Source organism: Thunnus maccoyii, chromosome 12 (genome assembly GCF_910596095.1).
Source record: "Thunnus maccoyii chromosome 12, fThuMac1.1, whole genome shotgun sequence".
In the NCBI taxonomy this organism is placed as follows: Eukaryota; Metazoa; Chordata; class Actinopteri; order Scombriformes; family Scombridae; genus Thunnus; species Thunnus maccoyii.
This window is the reverse complement of record NC_056544.1, coordinates 18553000-18575200: the sequence shown is the minus strand read 5'-3', so window position 1 is coordinate 18575200 and position 22201 is coordinate 18553000. Positions and strand designations below refer to the sequence as shown.

At 40.4% G+C, this 22201-nt stretch overlaps 1 protein-coding gene across 1 annotated transcript; it reads right to left on the bottom strand.

Annotated features, from left to right (window-relative positions):
* Nucleotides 1-643: 643 nt before the first annotated feature.
* wnt9a (wingless-type MMTV integration site family, member 9A) lies at nucleotides 644-21782 on the bottom strand. Its single transcript, XM_042429005.1, has 4 exons — nucleotides 21638-21782; nucleotides 8402-8661; nucleotides 7923-8185; nucleotides 644-4515 (listed from the first exon to the last, which is right to left on the bottom strand). Exons 1-4 carry the CDS (start codon nucleotides 21727-21729, stop codon nucleotides 4012-4014), a joined length of 1119 nt encoding a protein of 372 aa, XP_042284939.1. The 5' UTR covers nucleotides 21730-21782; the 3' UTR covers nucleotides 644-4011.
* Nucleotides 21783-22201: the final 419 nt, after the last annotated feature.

The window sequence follows — 22201 nt, the reverse complement described above, 5'->3', positions numbered from 1 at the left end:
TTTCTATGCATTTGGGCAACCCATAGCCTATCATCAAAGTCACTTGTGCATGCGGCATATTACTTCACTTTTGCAAAAAGGCAAATTCTGTTTGGATAGCATTTGATCCTCCAGTGTGTTAAATCTGTTAAAACCTGAGATTTGTTGCCAGAACTGTTCATTTGCATCAGTCAGTTCTTTTGATTCTCAGTTAATCTATTTTATTTCTTTGATTACTCATTAAGTCTATATCAGAAAATATTGAAAAATACTTCAAGACGACATTTTCAAATTCTTTTAAAAATGGTTTCATTTGTCTCAACCCCAGTGGCGTCCAATTTACAAAGATATAAAACTTAAAGAAAAGAAGTGCTGATTTTTGAGAAGCCTGTTGAAGAGCATTCATTGCTGCTTTATAAATGGATAATTAGATTATTTTCCAAAATTGTTGATTATTTTTTTGTTGATAATAATCAATAAAAAATAAACATGTCAGCACTACACATCAATGTTCCAAAATCACAAATAAAATATTATAATTTCATTGTTATCATATGACATTGACATAGGGGTGATCTACTTATTAAACTAACTAACCAAATGTCACTGAAGAATAAAACCACACATGACATAATTTAAAAATTCATTTATTATTTCAGATTTTTTTCGCCTTTGTTATACAAAGATGTTAAATAACTTAAATACATTCTTACCAGTCATTTGTGATCTGTTTATACCTACAAGCTATACACATGAGGTAGAGGAAAATAATTTAGGGTTCCCATAAGACATGAATAAGTGAACATGGACAAAGCTTTGTTGGTGTAGTATCATCACAAAGGGCAATACACAGTTGTGTGTTTTCATCTTTGTTTTACAAGCACAGTACAAATCCTAACAAAAAGTACTTGTACATGTAAAAGTGACACAATCATCAACATTAGCAGTTTATACCGTATCATATGGTGATAACCAACATTACAAAGCCAAGAGCCTTTTCACAAAATAGAAGATTATACAAACAGATCAAATGCTATAAAAAATATCGTTGATGACTGTGATTTTGTTTGAATACTTGCAGAAATGTCTCGTGATCGTGCGCATGAATAAAAGCCAGTTCAATGTGAGTCGATTTCTAAATTTGTTAGGATTTCTTAGTGCTTAGATAACAGCAAATGTTGAGATATGAAATGAAATATGTTTAAAGTATACACTGCTTCTTGAAGCCTCCACCCCAAAAGGAACAAACACCCAAAAAGAAAAAACAGAGTAAAAAATACAGGATATAAAATCAATTTAGACTTTGACGTTATTTACACTAAACACATGCTCATAATATATTTAAAAATAATTTATCTTTTATTTTTTTTTCTACAAAATAGAATTTTGTACATGATCCACTGACAACTAAACAGTGCAGAGTTTTGGATTTGAGAATATGGACGAGTGTGACAACAACATCTAAAAACCGACTGACTGCTGCATCATGCTCCTCTTTCACGGGAGGAATTTCAGGCCTATATACAATCTATAAACAAACAAAAATGCACTCGGTGAGCATTTGGTATTCCTGTCATGCCTGTTTTGAGTCCATTCAATAGTAGAGAACCTCAGTGTTTTTGGGCCGAGGAGTGTGTTGAGAGCGCACACACCAAAAGCTGTGGGAAGCAGGCATTTATGCTTCGAGTCTCAGCATAGCTATTATGGTTTCCATGTAGCGTGCAAAGTTCTATGTATATGTTTTGACCAGTCTTTATTTGGCATGCCTCCTCATATCAAAATGCTTGGAATTCATCTCCCCAGGACAAATAACCCATGCAAGGCTCTCTTCCTGAAGCATGGTTTTGCTGAAGGTGGTTTAATTTCAAATATTGTGATAATCATCTTTAAAGACTAAACTGTCTGTTGAAGGTAAAAGCCTTTTTTTTTTCGGATGTTTGGCATGGTGCAGTATCTCTGATTACAATCTGTAACCATCTTGCTACAGCAGTTGTTCGCTGTATTTATGGTGCACCACCACAAATGTCTAACGTTTCTTATTGCTACCAATTTCTGTTGCTTGTGAGATTAAACATGTGCCTCACTTTTGTCTATATACCACAGGAGAAGAAACCTTTGCTATTTACATTTTTTTAAAAAAAAGAGTCTGCACTGCACTGTATTGATAAATACAGATCTTTAAATACTTTAAAGGGCTTTGGGGCTTCAGTGCGTGAATGGCGCTATATTACAAAGCTGGGTCCCTCACTCAGTAGTTAATTCACACCCATCTAAAACAAGGCATATAAGGTCCTATATCTTATGAATTATAACATAATGTTCCCAGAAGCTAAGTGCTGAGAATACAATGAATTCTTGTCTGCATTGTTTGTGTGTCATCTTCATGGTCTTTAACTGTCACTGTAGTTACATGGCAGGGTTCATTATGCTGCTTTATGTTAACTGTGTCACTGTGTGCCAGGCAACAAGTATAAAACGTGAAAAATCAACTAATGCATTATAAAAACTTCACTGTCTTCTGAATGAAGACAGCAGATTTGCTAAACATGACACAAATATTAGTCTTATAAAATATATATTAGCTATGAAGCTTGCGCATTTATCTTCACTTGAGCAATTCTGCAGACATGTCAAGTTAGATTTCCGTCTCTTTTGCCCCATACTTTTTGGACTGACGCGGTTCCTACTGTACATGCTGCATGTCTACATGTTGAATATGGCTCAATCAAATCGTGGCAGCTGAAGAGGAAAGAAGGATGTGAAATGGTAGGGGGCTACATTCCTCCAGTTCTCCACAGTTTTCTTTACAACTTCAAAGTAGCCAAAGTTAAACAAAATCCTAATAAGTAGATTTAAGCTCCAGAGAGCTCCACAATTTTTTGATCTGAGTTACACGTGGACCGTTTGCTGGTCAAGTGATCACCTGTTGCACTGAAGTTGGCTATAATAACAAGGCCACTGTCATCTCCAACTTGGATATCATTCGCATTTGCACTATTTCTCTCCATTTTTTCCAAATAGTAATAGTGGTTTAAGTTATTCCCTGAACACTGGTACGCTCAAGGCCGAGAATAGCCTAAACTGACTGGTTTAGTTATTTTCTGTTAATGCATCGCCTAAAAGCTTCATATTATATTATTACAAAAAAAAAGTTTTAAAAGAATTGAGATTTTTTTCTCCCTGTGAAGGAGTAGTCCCAAAGGATCTATAAATTATCCACAGCAAGACGACGGACACAAGTGTGCTGCTTTCCAAAGGGCCTTGTCAAAAATTACGAAGAAAAACAAGCGAGAGCACACAAACAACGAAAGATTTGTGTGGTTAGTGGTTTGTTTTTAACATAGTAAGATAAGTGGCTTGTATAATATCATTACAATATAACTGAATTTATTTACATACATATGCAAACACACAATGTGTGTGAGTGTAAATATGTGCGTGTAGAGTAATTCTTACACCCTGTCTTTTTGTAGCAGTCTCTGAATATGGTTTTCGTTGCCATAGAAGTCGTCATTCAAACCCCCCTTTTCCCCCTCGCTATCTACTAAATGCTCACATACAAACACACGAAAAGAGTGACAAATACAAACACAAACACACACACACCATTCTTCTTTGGGCAAGGCCCTAAAACCAGTCTGTAGGTGTTACTGTCCTTGTCTTGGATCCGCTTTTAACTGGACACTAATCTCTGTTTTCTTGTGAAAAGATGCAGTTGGACATTTTTTTTTTAATTAGGAAAGTAGAAGCTTCTCTCTTCAAGGCAGCGCCGTGAAAAAAAGCTTGAGATGTTGACCCAGTTGTCTGAGAAGGTTTTTAATTCTGCAAACCCAACAGGACCTCTGAACCCCAACCCACAGAAATCCCTCAAAGTGCTTATTGCCTCTCCATTGGCTCGCTCTCCTTTGTTTGTAGAACACTGTTCTGACAGCAGGAGAAAAACCTTGTTGGAGAACAAACTGACGACTCCTCTCTCATCTTTCACTTGCTCCACTGGTCAGTAGGCCAAATAGGGGCTGACAGGTGACTGGGTTACCCTTTGCAGGTATAGACCTCCTCTCTCTGCGTGCAATGCTTGCATTCGACGTAGCAGCACCAGCGCACTTGGCACTGGCAAGGCCTGGTCACCTCCCGGCTTTGAGTGTTATGGCCTCGCCCGCAGCAGATAGCATCGCAGTTCTTGTCCTTGTAGCACTTTCGGGCTGCAGTGCCCAACGAGTACTTGCTGGGTCTACAGAAACTGGGTGAGTCCTCGATGTGGAGCAAGTCCATAGTGCGGGGGATCTGGTCATTCAGGCCAGGCAGGGGCTGCTGCTGCGGCTGCTGTTGCTGCTGCTGGTTGCGGCCTGTGGAGATTTCTCCCTCCCCTGTGGCCTCGTTGGTGGAGCTTCCGACCTTGACGGAGGTCTCGTAGCGCTGCTTCAGCTGCTTGCCGATCTCGTGGAAGGGCAGGAGCTGCCTCCAGCAGGTCTGGACAGTGCAGGAGCCGGAGACACCGTGGCATTTGCAAGTGGTCTCCACTCCGGCCTTGATTACCTGGTTCAGAGACAGAGAAATACTGTTAACTGCCATGACACATTAAAGGAACATAATGAAAGCTATGTAAATTAACGTGCCTTTGCAGAATTTCAAAGGGCCAAATTACCCAAATATGTGCACAGTTAGACTATTAGGGTGCAGCGCAGCGGTTTGGGAGGAATATAGAGACACAACGGAAAATTATTATACTCACTGCTCTTTTTGATATCATAACAAAAGGGAAAAGTCCAAGGCTTCACTTATTGCTCATGAACTATCATCAAAATAATTCCAAGGGGAACAATATAACATTTTGTCTAAGGCTTCACATAAAAGAGTGAGTGAATAATAGTTGGTAGGAGGATTGATTTTGTTTATGATAACCACGGATGACATTTTAATTAAACTAAATAACTGTTATTACGGTAAGTGAGGGGAGGTTATTTTTAAGAAGCACTATATAACAGATGATTCATTCAGAGAGCCATGAGAAAGAGAAGACTCAAATATTTAGACACTGGGCGCTATTCTTGTCCTTTTACTGTAAATGTGTTCTCTAAACCCAGAGTTGATCAACCGAATCTTGATAATTATGTCATAACACAGACAGTAAGTCATGCAAACAGTTGGCAGGAGAAAGAAAGTCGTCTCTTCTCTAAAATCATACATAATTGCAAGTGAAACAAAGAGGTTGTCAGCTAAAAACACCTCTACTCATTATTGTAGCAGTACTTGACCTCTTAGCAGACAGCCAAAGTTCGCCAGAGAATCAACCACAATGCCGAAAAGCAGTGTGTGTGTGAAAATGGATGACAATAACACATTGTCTTAGGTGGGGTTTGGATAACATCTACAGTACTTTTCTCAGACTGCAAAAGAGATCGGGGAACAGGAAGTGCATATTCATCACACCAGCAGGTCAAGAAAATTTGATAGGTCAGCTTTTAAATGTCGGGGGGGATGCAGAGACTAGCACATTCCAGTTTCGTCCTCCGTGTGGGAATTCATCCCGAATGCGGTACACCTCACTACATGTGCAAATCGAAAAAATAAAAAGAGCAAAAACAATGTTGTAAATCTTTTATCACAAATAAAATCTCCTGAGAGATTGGATTTTGGTGAGCCAAGCTGAAAAGGAAGAGCCTGCATTGGTCTTTTGGGAGAGTTTTGTGTCTGCTAACATTTGGGAAGTGTGCCTCTGCTATAATTCATTTTGAAACCAAAATGAAAATGGCTACAATATGAGAAAACCCGAATAAAAGTAACAGATTCCAGACTTTTAGTTTGCTTTGGCTTGACAGATTAAGACCATTCCCTCTTTTTTATTTTACTATTAAAAACCCTTCCAAGACGAAAAGCCCATATTTGCTCACCACAAACAATTGCTGAATTGTGCCAAAGCACAAATGAGAGTTATTGCATATCTAATCTGAGAGTGAAAACCAAATATTGACTAATGAGCACTTTCAAATTTACAGTAGCAATTACTTTAATCAGTTTGGGTTTCTCTTTTTCCAGCTTTCATGGAGATGCTTGAACCTCTATAGTATTTTTTCAGTAATTTTACTCTCCTGGGATACTCTCTGTATAACTCTATCAATGTCATTCAGTTGTGGTCATATTAAATTCCTCTTTAGTCATTTTAACTATATATTTGGACAGTGTATTTTGTCTTGGACAGCAGTCATGTATCAGCACTGTAATGTTTAAACTCCAGTGTTACAAAAGCAAGACTTAAGATATGGTATAAGAGTATATCCGGGATAAGGTGCACAATGCACTGGCACTTCATACTGCTGTTTATCTACATAATGAAACAGGACTCAGACTGTATTGTATTATCACAATTTTCCCACCATTTAACTGATTCATGTGAGCAATCAGCCAACATTGCTGTTCAAATACTGTCTGTGACTCCAAATGAACTCTGACCCTATTTGAACCGCTCTCTTTATGAGTGTGTCCTGGTTGGCCTCATTTACGGCTTATAACTCTAACTCAGCTTTGTTTTCAAATGATAAAAATTATTACTTTAATAAAAGCCGAAGTGACAGATATAAGAACATTAATAATAAATATACTGCTGTAAAATGATTGTATAATTAACTGTTTTCTTTCCTTTGAATGAAACTCCCTAAAATTTTATGAATCATTGGCTAGCACAACTTAAATTAAGTGATAGTTTAATGTCTTGGACAACTTATCAGATAATAAAATACTGTTGCTATCAAAGTCACAGACAAAGAATGAATGGAAAATAAAATGGGACCTTAAAGGGGAACAATTCCATGAGATTGTGGCAATCATGTGAGTCAGATTAAAACAAGATTGGTCACAATTGATCCAGCAGAGGCTCCATTTACACCTGGTATTAAAATGTGATACATATCTGGATAGTGACATCCAGGCGTCATTAATTTCTTCCACTTTTTGTGAGGGAAGACTTAGACTTGGACTTAGCTATTACTACTACTTGTTGCTTTTGTGGGGCTTCCTTAAGCTGGCAGGAAGAGCCAGATGAAAGGGACCTTTCATCTTACTGGGCTGAAATTTCATGAACGTGGTAACGCTGTATGAATTTCTTTTACACCTGATTGAGATCACAGTGTAAGCCTGTACTCCAAATTTTGTCTGGCCCATCTGATCACATCATTCCAATCACAATGAGTGCATTTACATCTTCCATTAACATGTGTTTTTCCTTACCCAGATAACATATCCAGATACAGATTTCTTTTTAATGCCGGGTGTAAATGGGGCATTAATCCTTAGTAATGCATGGGCTGAAGCTCCAAAAACCCTGGATAATGCAGCTTGATAGTGTTTTTTGTTTGACCCTCACTGACTGATAAACAGTACCCACGTTGTTTCAACTCTACAACTCCACTTTGTAACACAGTCAGTAGAAAGTTTGCAGTATCCAGACCTAGATTACACAAACCTGCATTAGTTCATTTTTTGGTCACTTGGGAACAGCGAAAAAGCTATAAACACAACACATTATCATATTATCACTTTATAAAGTTATTATGGCAAAATGTATTAGCAAACGTTTGCTTATTTACACAGTGCCAAGCAAGTAGCATACAGAGTCTTTTCACTGAAAACAGCTGTCTGCTGCGGCTGGAAACAATGCTGATGAAAGCGGCAAGAGTGACCCAAAACAGTAAAGCTGCAGGCCGTAAAACCGAAACAAATGCTAACATGCTAAAACACGCCAGAGAGCTGAGGGGAACTGCAGAGTCAGGTGATAATTCTTCGTGGGTTTGTGATTACGAGCGACCCTTTCACATTACATATGTTTGATCCATTGATAATATAAAAATATTGATTAGAATAGTATTAAGTCACAGGCTGAGTATGTTGACTTTGACCCTAACCCTTTAATAAACCATCATCATCATCTTCTGATCTTTCACACTTACCTTCATGCCCACATTTGTATTGTGCATGTCCACGCGTGCGCGGAGGTCCTTGTTGGAGCGTTTGCCCAGGAAGTCCTTAACAAACTTGTTGGCGTATTTGAGGTTGTCTCCACAGCCTCCCCACTGCCATGCCTTGCGGTTCTCCAGGTCCGGGGCTTCATCACACGTGCAGCGCTCCATCCGTCCTGCGCTGCATGCTTTGGCCATCGCATGGGTTAGGCCCGCCGAGGAGATGGCATACAAGAAGGCTGTCTCTTTAAATCCTGCGGGAGCACAGGGGGAGAGTGACAGATGAGATGCAGCAAGTTCAAATAGTTTAATTCTATTTCTCAGTTTTTTGTTTAAGCACAATTGAGTAAAATGCATTGATTATACAGCGTCTTTGGTGTGCAATATTGAAAAACAGAGATATGACCTACCAGATTTGCTTTGAGTTCAAAAGAAAAAGGAAAGATCTGTAACAACTCATCTTCCCTTACCTCTCTTTAGTATGTTGGCTCGGTGGCGCCCCTCTAAGGTGCAGTTCCACCTCTCAAAGCGGAATTGATACTGGCATTCTAGGGCGCTCATGGTGATGGCCTCTCTCAGGGTCTCCGCTACGCCCGGGTCTCGTCTGCACATCCTGCGCTGCTTCTTTTCCAGTTTGAGCCGGTCGCACAGCTTGTAGTGGGCCCTGCCCATGTTCTCCTCTGGTAGAGAGTTCAGTGGCAGGATAGACAACGGTTCATTACCTGTCAACCTAGAGTGAAAGATTGCAAACACAAAGACACCCTCAGATGAAACAGTGCACAAGGAGGGAGTGGATACATCTTGATAAAGGTTCCAATAAAGCGCAGGATGCTGACCTTCCTGGATAAACAATAAAAGTTGCAAAGATATACTACATAAACAGCACAGGAAGCACAGCTGGGGCATATAATGCTCAAAAGTTTGGTTAATGTTCAAATGAATTCAGCTGTTCGGTGGTTAATGTTCAGGGGAATTCAACATTAGCTGGAGATTGAGATCAACCTCCAACACAGGCGTGTCTGTGTATAGAGCAAATTCTCTACAGAGGTGGAAGAGGTCTTTCTTTTCATAATGTTCCTGAAACTGTTTTGTCCCTGTTCAGACCTCACTGATCACCCTGATCAAGTCACAGCACCAGCAGGTTACTGCCTACAGTATTCAACACTGTAGTTTGAGATTATACATTGTGTATTATGACTAATAAAGCATTCAGCTGGTATGGACACATATTTAAATCAATGGCATGCAGTGAACGTGACAGTCATACCACATGCATGTGAAACAGTAGCCAGCGGATACTTGGTTTAATATTTATATCATACCCTGAGGGGGGGAATGTCACTCACAGAAGCATTGTATAGGTTTCAACATGATCACACAGGAGGATTTACACTCTCGTTATAGAATCCCCACACAAAAGTCCAGTATTCAAGATCTTAAAGCTGCAATCAATTTGAAATATAACAAGCAGAAGTCCCAGTTCTAAACATGGTATGGAGAACATGTGGTAGACTTGCACTCCTTTCGTCAGTTTATTTAAGGGAAGCGTATATAAAACACACAAGCGGGGACTGCCACATAGCTGGCAAAACCGACGACCAGCGTTCTGAGGTTGTGATGGGGAAAGCAGAGCATTACTTTCATAAACACACACAGGGGACATGACTGTCAGCCTGTGACCATTTTGGTCACACCAACTGACAGGATTGGCACCATAGTTGTTCATTATGTGTAATTTCTGGCCTCCTTTACACCCTTAAAGTGAAACTGTAGAATAAATGGATTTACAGAACTCACAAAAGCACAAGTCTTCAGGCCAACGTGCCTTCGCAGACAGACTTGGGACACTTTTGTGCATGAACTGACACCTCATTTAATGCTGCATTGATCAAATGCAGGACTGCAACATTTTGCATCAATTGTAGGTTGCAGTGTATTTCTTTTTTTTATCCTTGTAAAAAATGAGCCAAGACAACACACACACACACACAACACATAGCTTTGCAATGAATTTCCTATACAGTACGTGACAGTTAATGGAGGCTAATGACAGAAGCAGTCAGAAAAATCTAATACTACTAATCATCTTAGTACTAATCTGGAAATTATAACGTGAAATTAAACTGAAACTTAAATTACAATAAGATTACGAAATCTTTCATATGTCTTATTTCAGTTTCCACAACCAATTTGCTTGTTATCATCAATCTAGACAAAAGATGCATGTATCATGAGGTCACAGCATCATCCCTTTTTGAGTCTAAAAAAGGTGTATAGTAAATTTAAAAACGGTAAAACTATGACTGTGAAGAGTAACCACAGCAAACGGGAACTCTGCCACAGACTTTAATTCAGCCAAGCAGTGTAAAAGAGATTATTCTTCAATATTTTTGTAAAGTTGCAGAGCACCTGCTGGATGTCTACGCTGGTGTAGTTAATGTACTAAAAGTGTTGACTGGTGATCTACATTACTTACATTTTTGACTTCATTACTGTTTTTCAGAGAAGATTCTGTCATCACTCATATGCCTCTAGCAGAGGGTCACAGGGGTTGTTTAACAAGAGATTTGTTTTATTAAGTCCAATAACTGACTGAAATGTTTCCCTTCAACTCTTCAGTTTCATACCAGTGGACTTAATAGTTCACATATGCTATATGATATTGTCTTAACTATGCATTCACAGCCTGGTTGAGGATCTGAGCAGTCAAATCAAACAGGGAGCATCAGGATTTGCTTTCAGATTGGGTCAAATGGTTTCCTTTTTACAAAGTGTGTTTGCCTTTCCTTAACTTGTCTGACAGCTATGAATTTTCAAATGGAAACCTGGCAAGCTGTGTCTTGACAAAGATTGCTCTCCCAACACACTTAAGAGAAAAAAAATGTATGGTCTGAGGCGTACAGAGCGAGGCATACACAATGCACGAGCACAATGTTTCTGTGAATAACTGGCATTTTACTCTTAATTGTTTCAAGCTTTGTTAAAATATACTCTAATAACAATGCCAAGGAAACATGTTTAAAGAGCCAAAACAAACAAATCCAGTCGACCCAGTATGTTACAAATGACTGACAACCGTTCCACAACATTTCATGGCAGGGTAGACGAGGATTGAATGATGGCGCCCCGTGGAATACCTGCCTAATTCCATTTGCAACATCAGTGAGGAAGACAAGTCAAGAAAATTCAAGATATTCAAATCCTCACTGCACCAGGAAGCAGTAGACTTCTAGATAGGTCTGCAATTTAAAAAACAAGCACATGTTGATTTTAATTTGTACTTTGTTTACCTCAACAAAGAGATCTTAGTGACAAATGGTGGTCTTAATTTACTCAATACCACCAACATGACGCGTACATTCCTCAGTAAGACATGCATAGTAACACCATTCAGCGTCAAATCTTCCAAAAGCCTGCATGCCTGCCAAAGACACCATTAGAATGACAGCCCTCAACTGTCTGTGTGACGTCTGCCTGTCTGAGACAAAAAGATGGTCTGAGCGAAGCTGGAGGGAGGCCAAAGATGACATGACACTGATCTAAGCGCTACTGTCTCTTTGGCTTTTTTTTTTTTTTTTTTTTAAACAAAGGCATATTTCTAGCTAGTTACAAAGACAGCCTGGGGGCAAAGTGTGGAGGAGAGAGATTTGAGAGCGGAGAAACACTTCACGTCTCCAGAGAAGAAACTACTGGCCAGGGCTCGCGTTTGTGCATGTTTCCGCTCTGTGGCAGACCAAAAAACAGTCAAATTGTATCGCAGATGTACACTGACTCCATTTCCTCCCTATTTGTAAAGGACCCCCACTCTATGAGTGGATGCACTTTCTCATATTTACGACGCTGAAAGTAGAGTTTGATCTCAATCATTACTCTTAAATTCGAGTTTGTATGAAATTAAAGATAATATTTTCCCTGGATGCAAGACTGTGACCCCTGCTGTCACAGAAAAAAATGGGTCACACATTCCAATATGGTGATCAGCAATAAAAAAAAATATTACTCTGCTGTTTGCTGAAGAACGAACTCAGTCAACTCACTTAGAGGAAAAGAGATTTGGAAAATAGTACAGTGGTTGAATCACAAAAATCATTACGCATCTGAACTTCAAATCTTTGGTCAAATAGAAACCATTATTGTGTTTTCCCATAACAATGACTAATTTTATGGGGAAAAAAATGTAATCTGACAACTCAGTTGAGCTCTTAAAGTGCAGAATAAAGTCTCTTCATCATGAAAGGTAAATGTGTGGAGTGGAGGCACTAACAAGTTATCTACTCCCTAATAAATTAGAAGGCAAGAGCATAAAACTCTGTGTTTTCTCATCATGGACCATTTTCTGTAGGTGTTTTTGTTTGAGGTGTTGGCACAGCAACACCAATTACACATGGAATATAACACCAACATATAAAACTCATTATTATCCTACACGAGGTGGGATTCTTGCTGGTGTTTGCTCAGCTTTGCTTTTTCCATTCACACACTTGCCTCTACAGACTCCTAACAGACATCACTGACCTCCTCTCACGCTGCGCCTCCTCCGCTGTCTTTCACTTACTAAACACTGGAGTTTGTTTAGTCCTTTCTCTCTGCATGTCAGCACCTCCCATTGCCTGTGACATTTACTTTATATACATTTTCCAATGCAGCATGTTTTAGTGAAAACGGCTCACTTCACACCATGGAGCCTCAGAATCAATCCCTCGAGGAAATCATTGACTAGCACTAAAACTTTGCCGTCATCACTCCCTCTCTGGCTTTACATTAAACTCGTGGAAGTGACCCTCAGCTGGTAATTCTGGGGTAATTCTGGCCGTTCTTCAATAGTTTGGTATGTAAATAGTTAAGGAAGAGTAATAATGCATAAAATCTTAGGTAGTGGAAAACATGTTCACTCTAACAACGTTTTTTGGCCTATATGTATACGCTCACTCTATGTATAACCTACAAACACACACTGCTTTGTAACTGCTGCTGTTATTCATACACTCATACAGCCATATATAAACAGAGGCCGCTCGTCCATGTGGTATAGATTAATCTCAGGAGGCTGAAGCAGCAAACCTTACAAATGATTCACAGATTAATTGATGACTCACTTCATAAAAATCGCAAAACAAAAATGACAAACATTCTCTGATTTCAGCTTCTCAAATGTGGCTATTTGCTATTTTTTTCTGTATTATATCATTGTGAGTTTAATATATTTGGGTTTTGGACTGATGGTCAGACTAAAAGCCGTCACCATGGGCTCTTGAAAATGGAGATGATCATTTTTCACTATTTTGTGACAGTTTATTAGGTGGTTCATTGGTTCAGTCAGTTATCAGATGAATGGTTAATTATTATTTTTATCAGTTGCAGTCAGAGCCTGGCCAAGAAAAATGACCAGCATGATATTTTGGTCAAATTTAGCTTACGCAGACATATTGGTTTCAGTGTGTATGGCTGTTGATAAGTAACAAGAAAACTGAAAACTGGTGTAAACAAATGCCAAAAATTAGTTTGAGCTCATTTAGAAACAATGTAGCCATTATTTTCCAACAGAGGGCAATGAGAAAATCTCTTTCTTTGTGCATATGTTGGTCACAGTTTCTTAAAAAACTAATTTAAGAGATATTTGTCAAAAATGTTGCTTATGTTATATGTTTACATCTAAAAAATGAATGTTGGCCAATATATCATTATCAGTTTTTTTTGTTTTTTAACTCTCAAATATTGATATTATTATTAGCCTCAAAAATTCATCATTGGTCGGGCTATAGTTGCAGCTCTATGTAGATGTTTTTTCACTTATCGCTGAGATTTCACTTTAAACGGCATCTTCAGCTGGTAACGTCCACATTCTGCATACAACTGATATTACAGATAATAATGCCTCTCCCGTTGAGAAAACTGATACTTTGTGTTTCCAAAGGAAAATCTCTCTTAGTTTTGAGCAGTATGAGTGTAAAAATGTTGAACTCCTACTACAAGTTAATGGAGATAAAAAAATATTTTTTGGTATATTTTTATTTTTCAGATTTAGAGATAAGGATGAAAACACTGTGCGGCAAAGTGTTTTGGCAATATTCAGCCACCGTGTCTGTTTATCATCTCCATCCCCCACAGGACTAACAGGTGCTGGCTACGTTTGTGTATGTAGTTACCGTATACATGTGTGCTTGCATGTGTGCACGTGCACATGCATATGGGTACTTACTACCTTGAGTCAACACCTATAAGAGTCAGTCGTGGCTGAACGCGCCCAGACAGAAAAAAAGCACAAAAGCCACAGTTTCTCCATCAGCCTGAACTTGCAGATTGTGTGGTCTGGTGTCTCCTTGATCACAACCAACCCCCCTCCTCCTCCTTTTTTTTTTTTTCCTCTTCTCCCAACTAACCCCTATTCCCACTGGTCAATTACTCTAAACGAATGCCAATCATTCCGCCCAGCTGTTGGCTCCAAACAAAGCCTCCTCTAGACAAAACCACCACTGTCTACGAACGTAACTTACACAATACAATGACAGACGTGAACATGTGTCCTGGAACACTTCAACTGTCATGAATATAAACTACCGTGCTCACCTGAGACTAATCTGTGTAGATTAAAATTATTGGTAATATTCATTAAATTAAACATTAGAGTTTCTGTGGGAAATTAAACTCGCCAGTGCTGATCTCCGTTTCTCTCTTTCACTTTTTCCTCCTGCCTCCACAGCGTTTAAATGCTCCTTTTGGGGGGGAAAAAAGTGAGTGTTTTTCTCAGAAATGTTGGATGAACTTCAGACCACCCTGCCCAAGTCCCATCTGGTGTATCACAGCCCAGGCCATGCCAGAGGTAGTAGGAATGTGAGTGTGTGTGGTGTTTTCCCTCTGGCCCACTCTAACTATGGCTGACAATGTGCTCCACAGCTTAAACTCTGAATAATTGAAGAAACCATGATTCAGTGTCGAATAACTCTCTGGTACGGGGAGTCTCCGGGCTTATGTCCACCTACAAGAAGTTTATAAGAGAAGAAATTCTGCACTGAATTGCATTTAAAAATCAATATTTTCTTCCTGACCACCATAGAGATACCACTCATTCCCCCAAGTCATTAAAACCAGAAATAGGGGAAAGAGTAAACGATTATGTATGAGGCTAAGATAAGATTAGTCACTGGTTGAAAGCACTGGGTGTTGTGACTACTCCTAACAAGCTGTGACTGACACAGTACAGTAACATGACAAAACCGACTTTGAAAACAAAGTGGTACTGGCCTGGGACTTAGTAAGTCATTATTAGTTGAGTAATGAGCCTTTCTACGTAGTGGGAATGTAATGCAACATCTACAAGCACTGCTACTCACAATGTGAGTGGGGAAAGTCTGCTATCTTGTATGACTTAACAGGATATGACCCAATGTTATGTCATCTGCTGTCCCTTCTGGTCATTTACAACCCACATAGGCCGTGCCGGACTACTCCCACTAATTGACTGATCTGGTCAAGTTCCTGTACATGTACTCTCTTGATATTTCAAATGTGAATGTCATGGTACATTAGACATACTTCCTTTTAAGTCAGAGCAATTTAAAGTGCCTGTCATTGTATTCTCACACAAATGGTTGCACAAGCAAACTATTTTTCTTTTTCAATTCATAAAAAAAAGAAGAAAAAGTCACTGCTCAGCCTAATTTTTTAATCCACAGCAGTGCAAGCAAGCGCTGGTAGCTGAGCAGTAGGACTACAGGACCTGGGTTTGGGAATGGGAGTGTGGGGCATGGTAAGAGGTTTAACTGCTATGTGAGAACTCAAGGCTTCTAAGGTCAGCAGCTCAGTTATAGTCACTGTGTGACTGGCACAGATTGGGCGCGCAGCAGTGTCCGCATGACTCCCCTGTTCTAGCCTACACCATGGCACAGAGCAGCCCTGTACCAGCGCACCGACGCACCAAACACGTTCAGGCACACAATACTGTACTCGGCTCTCACCGATTCGAACATGCTGACACAAGACCCAGACCACGTTTATTTGGTAAGGGAGGAAAACAGTTTGACTATAAACTTGGTGCAGATTCTACAAAGTAGATATTTTAAATGCGTGCAGAAACTGGTGATGTCGGCTTTGTTCATTTATGTTACACTGGGCAAATGCACTTCTGTGAATAAACTGAGCATGCAAAGTCAAACCACGAAATCCAAAACAAAACAGTAGCTGTTTTGAATCACTCATGCCTCAGTAACTTCAAGTGGCTGAGTTTATTAACGGTTATTTACTCTTACTACTGAAAGATTAGAGTTTTCCTCCTGCTCCTAATTGTGAAAAAAGCCTACATAACCCAAATGCAAAGACCTAAAATGCAAGTTTTTGTTTGCTATCTGCTGTAAAATATTAAAGCTCAAACATTTGTTGTCACATTAATTTCCAAGTTAAGGTGGAAAGTGTTCTTATTTCCCCTCATCTGAGTATTTTTGTGCACATTTACTGTAGGCAGTGAAAAAGTTCATTGTAGCAGAGAAAGTTTGCTGAGTCTGGGCCCATTCAGGTCAGTGTACATCTGACTGTGTCCATTCTCAAACTAATGCTCAGACTTTATGGATAAATATGCCTTATTGGGCAAACCTTAGTCTATGTAATAACACCCATTTGGCAAACACACACATTTCAGTGGAGTGCATGTCAGGTCAGGCCTCTATACAATTGTGTTTTATGCAAGATGATTGCCCTGATTAAATGCAGTAACAGTCTAACCCTGTGGTTTTGAAAACGTATCGTTAACATATTTTAACCCTGGATGAAATCCTTACAAACAGGTGTATGAGACTGAAAACAAAATTTTATGTTGCCTGCTCAGGAAAGATTTATTTTATTCTCATAATATGTTGAAATCTCTTCAAGATAGACATGAGAAAGGCACAGATATTCTCTAGAAGCCCAAAACCTTTACCAAGGGTTTGTCAATCTGCTAATCTTGGCACATGCGAAGCGTCATGTCTCTTCTATCCCCACAAACTAGGCAGAGAAACTCGCCTGTGGTCAAGGATGGAAAACACAGGACATAGCGGTCGCACTAACTAGCATCATCTCATCAATGCCTGACCACTAAAAGTATCTTGAGTCTATATTAGTTTTCCTGTTTTGCAAATTGCCCATGTCTCCAACTCCATCTGCAAAGATCATCATGTGAGTGTACAGTTTGACCAACAAGAGTTTCCTTCAATGGGAGTTTCCTTCCCATATCTTCTGTCTATCCTTCAATGAAGTGCACAGCTGACTGCTGGGACTGAACTGGCGCTGCCGTCTTTTTAAAATCAAATATGTCTTAGCTGCGGTCTCTTCGGCATGCTGATGACACTAGAACCGTAAGTCTTTCGGATGTGAGCACGCCAAACACATTTTAAAAGCCCTACCACACCATGTAATCTTCAAAAACATTCAGTACAACCATGTAATTATACAGTATGAGCCCCTTAACAACCCACCACAGACATCCCTGAAACTTTCATAACAAAGGTGTGTACCAAACTCTGCAGTTTCTGATGATTCAACCTGTAAAATAAACAGTAATGCTGTGCATCACACGGTTTAGAGACATGAGAAGTGAATTTTCGCTCTGTAAGCTTAAGTTGAAAGACACATTCTACATGTCATGCAGGTTGACCACAACTAAGAATACGTAGACTTATTTTCTTTTCCTAAATTATTTTTACACAGAGCTGTCTGCCTTTACATTTGCTGTTTTCACATTTCATTTCCCACTCTCCTACTGTTACACAAAAAGGTTACAAAGTGCTGATTGAGGATCATCCTGCACTCTCAGAAGACGCTGCACCACCCTGTGGCATCCTCGGGCATAGCAGGCCTTTCCAGAGGGATGTCATGGAGCAGAGTGCTCAAAGCAAAGCACGGCTTAGCTCAAATCCGGATGTATCAAACAGAAATATAAAGAAAACAAAGCTCTCTCTTTTCAGAGGCCATGCGGTCTGTTATCTAAGCCTCCAGGTTTGCGTGATCTCACCACGCTGCACGGTCACACCGTCAGTGCTGAGAGAATCCTATCTTCTTGGCTCACGGTAAAGTGATACCCTTCGAGGTGTGGCTGTAGCCACAGGATATCCTATGAAGTTGGGAAATCCCTCTATCAACGGTGCTCCCCGCCCTGCTGCACGTCAGGGCTAATCAGTCCTTAAGGCCTGGTAATGAGACGCCCGCCACCACTGTCTGCCCGGCAACGCCAGCCTGAGCCCACACTAACTCTGCTGCTCCTAATGAGTGGTAATCACCCAGCAGCTCCCCACAAACCACTGCAGGGATACCAGCACGCACATGAGGCAGGCAAACCAGAGGACGGAAGGGGAGAAAAAGAAGGGAACCAAAGGAAATGTTTACATGGAGCCTCTTAAATAACAACTTGTAACATTTCTGTGCTGTGCTGAAGAAATGAGGCTCTTTTAAAAACTTTAAAACGCATTGCTGTTTGATACACACCAGGAACTAATTCAGCAGAGTGATAAAAACCTTTTACAGCTGCACACTGAAAAATCACTCCTCCTCAGTAAATTTACACACATCCCATTTGTTAGCCTGTTGTTTTTGGCATGCTGCCTCACTTAATGGAGCGCTGAAAACAATAATACCATATGAAAGGGCATCAGGAACAAACTGATGATAGAGTGTTTAAGGATATCGCAGTAATCAAATAGTAAGTAATAGCAACCACTATATTTGCTTCTTCCGGATACTGTGGTGCCTCTGTGATTGGTAAATCTGAGTTGCATGACTGTGGGCAGCCTTCCTGTATATGTCGCACATGAACTAAATAAAAACAAACTCTTGACTCAGTGTTAGGACTTGCATTCAGCACAGTTTACAAGACCACAGAATGACATGCCTTTTACCAAAACTCAAATTTAAACCGATGGAGTCTCTCAGACAGCACTCTGAGCACGGACGGGGTCAAGCGAGCAAACAAATCACTTCCTTCTCCGACAGTTTACACAATATCTCATCAAGGTGCTGCAACCTATTAAGTCGAGTAACGAAAGCTCAGCGAACATCTCCGATTGAGACTCTAATGATAACGGATTTAGCAGAACCAGCACCTGCCACAACAGGCTGAGGGAAAGAAAATGAGTGCTCACATTCTTGTGGCAAAGGATGACAATTTAAGCGGGTGCTTGACTACGCCAGGAATCCCACCCCACCCTCGGCTGCGCAGACTATGGGCAGGAGAGATTGTGTTTATGTTACACTTACGCTCCACCGCACTCTGGAAATTGGGTATGCAACATTGACCCTCTATTTTGAGTAAATCAGTACCCAGGAGCCCTAGGATGCCTCGTGCTCATGGAATATTTATTTGAACAGGTTTGTGTTGTATGTCCCACAGTCATAGCCAAGCAGGACTGAGCTGGAGTGTCACCGGTGTCGAGTTTCTGGGAAGTTGGCCACAGGGCAGTCACATTTTGTATCTGTGTCACCTGTGCAGGCTCTTTCAGTATGTTTCATGTTCCTCAGCTGCAGGGCTAAATCATTCACTGACACTCATTCATATTCCTTTCTCACCGGGCCGTGGAATAATAAATCTGGAATATTGTAATACCACATGTCTCTCTTCACTACACAGGCCACAGATAGAGAACAGGCTGACAGAGGGAATTGAAAACAAGTGCTAACTGAATAAGTAAATATGCATTACCATTAAGACCATTAAGGCTGATGTGACTGCCAATTTGGCACGTCAACCTTAATACATACTCCCTGCCAAGGGCGACTTTATAACAGGGAGGGAGACATAAACAGGGACCAGGGTTACATTTGTCCTTCTAATGCAACTTTAGAGCTGCACTGACACCACAGACAGAGTCAGAGACAGAGAAAGTACTTGATATGTGCATGAGTGTTACAGATGATGACGTTTTACTGAGAAGGGCTGAGATATTTCCATCATACAGAGCTATTACAGGTGCCATACAGCATGTTTGCATCACCCACTTTCCAGAAACGAGTGCCAACACTTTGGTGTAACACCCAAGAGAACAACATCTACCCAGAGACATGAAAAACTGAGTGTAAACTACAACAATCCTGTTTAATCAGACATGTTTGATATCTAGAAAGTTTTCAAGTATTTAGAAAACTGCTGTTTCTTTGTTGTTTTTTAACTTTTTATAAGATTTTTACACCAATATATCTTGTTCATGATAACCTTTACATCCAGGAGGAGGTAAAACCCAATTCAACAGGTCAACAGGTCTAAGACACAAGTCTCACAGGCCCTTAGGGGACACTTCCTGTGCTCACAACAGTTCCCAGATCACCTAACACTCCTGGATCCTGCACAACACCCATACCTACCATAAATTTGACTCTGCTGGAAAGACTTCAAGTGTCATCACTCTGCAGTCTACAGCCATTTGTCTCTGTGTGGGTTGTTTGCAGCCAAGGGTAGCACTAACAACATCTAGCAGAGATATTTGTAGATAACACAAGGAAAAAAACAAGATATTGTTTATGTTTTGTATGAGATGCAACTTTGATCATTTTAAAAAATATATTGCTTTTTTCAAATTGCCAAAGATTAGGAGTCACTTTTTTTTTTTTTTTTTTTTTTTTTTTTTGATTTTTTGGATCAAAACTCTTCAGTTCCAGGTGAAACATGGCTGCGCTCCCACTTGACATGCTGACCTCATTTGAATGACCTTCACTGTAAACGCTCTTTCAGTTTCTTCTGTAACTAAGAGCAAAACTGTGAAGTGAAGTTCATGTGAGCACACAAACTGGAGTTCGGTGCATTCGTAGCCACTCTGAAGTGGAGGTCATAGTGGGCTACACCTAAAAATCCAAGGCGTTCCCTGGGAAAGACTCACTTTGAAATATACACCCTTGTGCTCTTTTTTAAATTAAACATTATTGTGTATATGACATGATTCATGAAACGCTAAATTTTCAAGATTAATTTCCCAACACGTGTTCCAAGTGTTTTTTAAACCTGATGGAGGCAGCAGAAAACCCCTGCCAGAGTTGTGTGATGTTTATGCTGGATGGGGGAATTTTCTGTGCAAGCTGAGCAGACGTTTCGGCCACCAGTTCAGTTCAGTCAGATTGCTTTATTGTTACCAGCTGTTGAGTCTGAGGCATATACACACTCACCTTTCGCTCCGCGGCTGTTTTCAGAGTCGACTAAGGATATGATTTTACAAGTGTTTCAGCAAAATAATCACTCGACCGCTACCTGCCATTCAAACGTGCCAGGGGTTACTTTACAGTGGGCGCTGACTCAATTGTCAAGGAAAGAATGGGGGGTGAACTCTCCTCGGCCAACATTACTCCGAAGCTGCGTGTATCTACCTATATAGGTGCTGTGTTTATTAGTGTTTCGTTGCCTGCTTGGATCCGCGTTGACAGTACTTGTCACAAAATTTGCAGTTGTCAGCAGCTTCAGCGAGGTCAAATCATGTGCAGGCAACCTGCTGCAGCCACCAGCTGTGAGGCCGTTGAGCGCTGTGCAACCGCCGCCAAGTGACACCTCGCTGACCCGCAGATATGAAGCAATCAAAACAAGTCATAAAATAAATCTACATGCTTTTTTTGTTGTTGTTGTTTTTTTGTTTCAGGATAATCTGATCTTAAAGGTAGATTTCAGTTAGTTTAAAGAGGGGAGGGGGGGTTGTTACCTGCTTCAAGAACCAATCAAATCAATGAGAGCAGCATCATGCACATTATGTCTTGTCAGTCCTTACCCGAAATATGCTGCGGTCGGTCCAGGCAAGTTGAGAAGATACACTATAACTGTGAACGATAACCATCCCAGGAGTAGGTGTCCATCCAGCATTTTGCTGCGGCTCCAGGGCAGATCATTTCGTTTCTCCTGAGTAGCTGTGTAAAATCCCTTGTTGAACGTTCAACACTTCTTATACAGAGAGGAGCTGCGCTGCGCTCCTCCCATCAGCAGGGAGAGAGAGAGGGAGAGAGAGAGAGAGAGAGGGAGAGAGGGGGAGAAGGAGAGGAGAGAGAGAGAGAGAGAGAGAGAGAGAGAGCAGTATGGCAATGCATACTGTATGAGAGCTACACTGATTCACAATTCACTCTCAAGTTTCATACAGATAAATCTTCTCAGTTGTCTTAATTTATGATTGGAGTTTCAGTTTCTCCTCCGTGGGCGTTTTAAGCACCATACCGTCAGTGTTTGTGCAGGCTGAGGTCAGTCTGAGCTGGCCTGTGCTGAATGATAGAATATTTGTTTACCTTCAGTCTGTCCTGTCTCACTTTATTTCCAGAATGGCAAACCCTAAATTGGTTCAATC

Bases quoted from the DNA above. Each gene is read 5' to 3' on its own strand.
- wnt9a (XM_042429005.1), bottom strand. From the start codon at position 21,729: ATGCTGGATGGACACCTACTCCTGGGATGGTTATCGTTCACAGTTATA. The intron at 8,186-8,401 runs GTAAGGGAAGAT...GTGCTCCCGCAG, and splicing joins AGCCAACATACTAAAGAGAG to GATTTAAAGAGACAGCCTTC. The intron at 4,516-7,922 runs GTAAGTGTGAAA...TCTCTGAACCAG, and splicing joins ATACAAATGTGGGCATGAAG to GTAATCAAGGCCGGAGTGGA.